At 38.7% G+C, this 4661-nt stretch overlaps 1 protein-coding gene across 1 annotated transcript in view; it reads left to right on the forward strand.

The window, feature by feature from the left end:
* The window catches only part of LOC103459919 (stromal interaction molecule 1-like), a 25283-nt gene that overhangs the window by 17507 nt on the left and 3115 nt on the right, over positions 1-4661 (forward strand). The window contains exon 13 of the mRNA XM_008401858.2: positions 239-305. Coding sequence (XP_008400080.2) covers positions 239-305 — 67 coding nt within the window. The remainder of the gene's footprint in view (positions 1-238; positions 306-4661) is intronic.

The following is a 4661-nucleotide window of genomic DNA, read 5'->3' on the forward strand; positions in this document are numbered from 1 at the left end:
CCGGCTCTATATTTAACCCCAGCCCCTCCCACCCTCTTTCACACATACTCGACATATTGAGGCGGCTGAAAGACGACCAGCAGGATGGAGGTAAAGCTCTCAAACTTTCTGTTGCTGCTGCTGTTGCTGCTGGGTTTGCTGTGTTCTGCTGGGCGTTCGTGGAAGAGGCCCAGAAATCCCAACAGCGGCTCATGARTCAGACGAACAGAGTCCTGAAAACGACTCTGTTCGTTTTCAGGACCTGCAGGGTCGACTGGGTGGTGAAGAGCGAACGGGCGCTAACAGGAAACCAACGTGTGCAACAGGTTTCGTCGACATTACAGCTGTGGATTCTAAGGTGTCGTCAGATTATTTGAGACTTTTATCACCTTCAGTCAGTCAGCGCAGAYGGAAATCTGGGCGCAAACATCACAAAACTTCTCATAATTTTCTGAATTTGCTTGATGCGTCTTTAAAAYGGGTCAAACGTGCGTCTGGTAGCTTTCCTCTGCAGTTTCAGCTCCTCGGTTCTGGAGTACCTCAGGGTTTCGTCCTCGGTCCTCTGTTGCTCTGCAATGATCAACCATTTGATTGACAAACACAAACCTGCAACATGTCAACTAGAAACACAAACCTTTCAGACCAAACATGGACTTTTATCAGCTCTTCTCTTTGCCTCCACCACCATCTGTTTCAGATGTGAACATGGCCCAGATGTTAGCTGATGCACATGGTGACTTTCTGCTTCGTTATCAGCATCCTCTAGAGAGAACAGAAGTCAGAGATCTTAAAAGGTTGAATTCCAACCTTTCAATGTAAAATTAAACCACGTGATGCTCAAACAACAACAGACGACACGCTACTGCAGTCAAAGTTTCATAAACACGAGAGTTAAATCTGAAAACCAYGCCCACTTTTTTTGTTCCTTCTTTGTAAGAAGGAACCTCCACGGCGGTGAAGGTAGYGAACTTGAACTGGACAGGACCACGATGCCTTCATGGAGTCAATGTGAGTCCGTCTAGGTTATGAACAGCATCAGGATCTCAAACACAGCAGCAGAACGACTCAGGCAGAACAGAATGGAGGTGCTGCAATGTCCTAGTCAAAGTTCAGAMCTTAAACTRACTGTAGTGCATTTTTTYCTCTGTCAATGTTTGTTCATGAAAAAGGATAATGGGTCATATTGTTTCTCTGAGGTTGGCTGATGGCTGATCATCAGGTTATTGTTTTATTAAAGTTTGATGCTGCTGCTCTGGAGACGTTAGTGGGAATATTGAGACACAGAGAGAAGAAAGGAGATCTGAAAACTAAATGAGGAACAACCAAAAGGCCTCTGATCAGATGTTTTTAAGCTGCATTTTTCATAATTTCCTTAGACACTCTCTACTGTTAAACTCTTGACTCTGCTGTTCTGTTCGGTTCGCCAGTCTGGATTCAKACTGAAGTTTCTCTTCTGAAAATATCAGAAGTTTTTCAGAACCAGAGGAAAAGATCCACCTGCCAGGTCCTGAAACAGGATCTGAGACATRATGATTCATGATTTCTACTGAAAGCTGTTTAGGAATCACCCATTGGAGATTAAATCTGTTTTTCTGTTTGTCAAACGTCTATTTGGAAGTTTCCATTGATCCAATCAAAGGAATGGAAATAAACCAGTTCATTCAGACAAGATGGTGGGARAGAGGCTAAATATCTGGKTTAAAACTGGTTCGTTGTTAAGATGTCTGCTACATGTTAACACAACACTAGTTTATGAGCCTTTCATGTYTAGATCAATCAACACCAACTATWAACCTWGATCTACGGTATATACATATGCTTAGAGTCAGAAGATTATCCATGCAAAACATACACAAGATCCAACAGTTGATAAGAAACAGTRAATTATACTGACTTACAATTTGCTCTCACAAAGCACTGTGAATATGAGCTAGCAGCTGGCTAGCTGAACACAACAACACAGTCTTCATAAAGAGAAAAACAGATATAAAAAGTGATCAGGTGTGCRTTTGTGTCAGATTCACTGGTTTTATAAAAAGCTAAGCTAACTTCATGCTAAACTAAGATGACGTAAATCAACTAAGGGTAGATTTTCCTTTAAAAGAGTTGGCTTAAATAGGCCATGAAGAGCAGAAACAAGCCAAAATAAGCTAAGCTAAGACAGTCTAATGTACATTTAAGCAGGTTATGCTAAGATAAGCAAAGATAAGATTAACTAATTTAGGATAAAACTGGTAAAGCTAAAGTGGGATAAAGCAAGCTAAATTAAGATAAACAATRCCAGTTATTTATTAAGCAGGCTAAGGTAAGATATGCCTTAAAATTTAGCTACCTTATCTTAGATAAGCTACTTTAGTACAGCTTATCTTAGTTTAGCTTACTTTAGCTAAACTAAGTCGCACGTCTTAGCTAAACTGAGACTAAAACTAAGACTAAGATGTCCACTCAGAAATATGAACTTCTCTGCATTTTTATGATCCTCAGTCTGTATTGGATGTACGGTTTTGCTTTAAAATCCCTCAGAGTTCAGTAGCAACCAGTCAGCGGTTCGCTCATGGTAGTTATTAGAGCTGACAGGAAGTAGATTACTGATTAAAGATGGCAGTTGTTTACTCATCTGAAATCTATAGATAAAAACACTCATGATGTCTGCAGAGGGTTGAAGATGATGACAGAGATCAGCAAAGAGTCGGAGGCATAAATAATAAAACATAAAGAAGCACAAAACTCGATGAAGAATCTGCAGTTTATTACTGATCAATCACAAAAAACATACATATTTCCAGATTATTAGCAAATTTATTTGAAGCGCTTATCTAAAATATTCAAAAGGAAATGCAGTTTGGAAAGCTAACAGCTAATATAACTCTCAGCTAAAACAAACTAAATAAGCTAAAATAGGCTAATCTATAAAAAGCTAATGTGATATAAGATAAGATAAGCAAGATATTGCCYGAATATCGCCTAAGGTAGGCGATATTCAGCTAATATGAACTAATCTGTTTATTATTGGTTTTAAGGTTGTTTATGGCTTTGTGAGTGTATTTCTCGGTTTAAATGTTTTCTTTATTTTGTTGTCTCATTTATTAATCTTAAATATACATTCACTGGGTTTATTGATTTTATGGCCATAATAGTTTTTTGTTGTTATTTATTAACTGTATTTTCTATGAGTGATCCATTAGTCTTCTGGTTATCAGCAGCTTTATGATTGTATTTAATGTTTTGGTTGCATAAATAGCTTTAATATTTTCTGGCTTTATAGTGGTTTTATGGTTATTTAACTTTTAATAAATTATTTGTGAGTTTTATGGTTTTTACTTATTTCTTGATTTTATTGGTTATTTATTGTATTTTGCGTGTCTCTGAATCAGATGCAGTGTGTATTTGTGTTGCTCAGACAGCAAAATCCTCCAGTTTATTGATGAACGGCTGTAGATCAGATGATAGAGCAGTAGAAGTCCAGAACCGGGCCGGACTGGTCCGTTCCTCCCGGCACCGACCCTGACAACCAGAACCTCCTTCAAACAAACAGCAGCAGCAGGAAGTGGGCTAACGGCCGCTCTCTTTCGTCACTTTCCTGCCTCTGAGGAAACAACGAGTGAAGCCGAGTTCATTATCTGCTGAATGTCAGCTATGTGGAGCCTTCAGTCGAGCCCGACACTGACTGTCGCCACGGCAACAGCTGGGCCAGACAGCAACACCCACCCACTGTGGGGTCAGGTCCAGATGGACACAGACCCAGAGTCAGAACCAGAGTCAGAACCAGAGTCAGAACCGTTTCCTCTGGACTTTTGCTGTTTTTCTCCAGAATGATTCAGAATCGTCTTCTGATGAAGACGATCTGATGAAGCTTTTCTCGCCCTGCAGTCTGGATGTTTTTCCACTAATTGAACTTAAATGACATTTTGATCTAAACGCGCTGCAGTTTAAGATTACAATGAACCCTGGGGTAAAACATGAACAGCAAAAATATTTAARTATGAAGACCATGCAGCAGATTAGTTTGCTACAGTGGCTCAGAGAAGTGTRGGGGCCACCAGGGGGCGCMGTGAGGCCTGATAAGGCTGCAGAGAAGATGAGAAAAAAACATTTTAAAACTTTTAATCTGAAATTTTTCATAATATCGTTAGTTTAATGTTTTTAATCATTTTTATATCAAATATAAGTTGAAATAAATTATTTAAATGTTATTTCTGATTGACTGCCAGTCAAATTCACCAAGCTGCTCCCCAGGCTAAAGAAGCTAGCAAGAAATGGAAACGTTTCTGACCAGAAAAAGACCAAAGGAACCAACACTGCTGAAACAAAACATCAGAACTGTGGGAATAAAATAAAATCTGATGTGATTCATATAAAATATTATATATTTTCTTAGGACCAAGAGAGAATTGAGATGAAAAAATKTATCTGGTAATAAAACTTTCCATCACAGAACTCATGGCTAGCTAAAGTCAGACGGTATGATGCAGCATTTATGCAAAATGAATGGAATGATTATTGAATAGTGAATAAAAAACATTGTAAAAGTTGATGTTTCTTTACATATTTCTTTACATATTGTCTATGGATTTGAGGAGGTCAGAGGTCAATGCTGTTTGGAGGCCATGGATTTTTTATTTATAACTAATTTCACATGCAGATCTCAAAGTGTGAAGGAAGGAAGGAAGGAAGGAAGGAAG

Source organism: Poecilia reticulata, unplaced genomic scaffold, assembly GCF_000633615.1.
Source record: "Poecilia reticulata strain Guanapo unplaced genomic scaffold, Guppy_female_1.0+MT scaffold_131, whole genome shotgun sequence".
In the NCBI taxonomy this organism is placed as follows: Eukaryota; Metazoa; Chordata; class Actinopteri; order Cyprinodontiformes; family Poeciliidae; genus Poecilia; species Poecilia reticulata.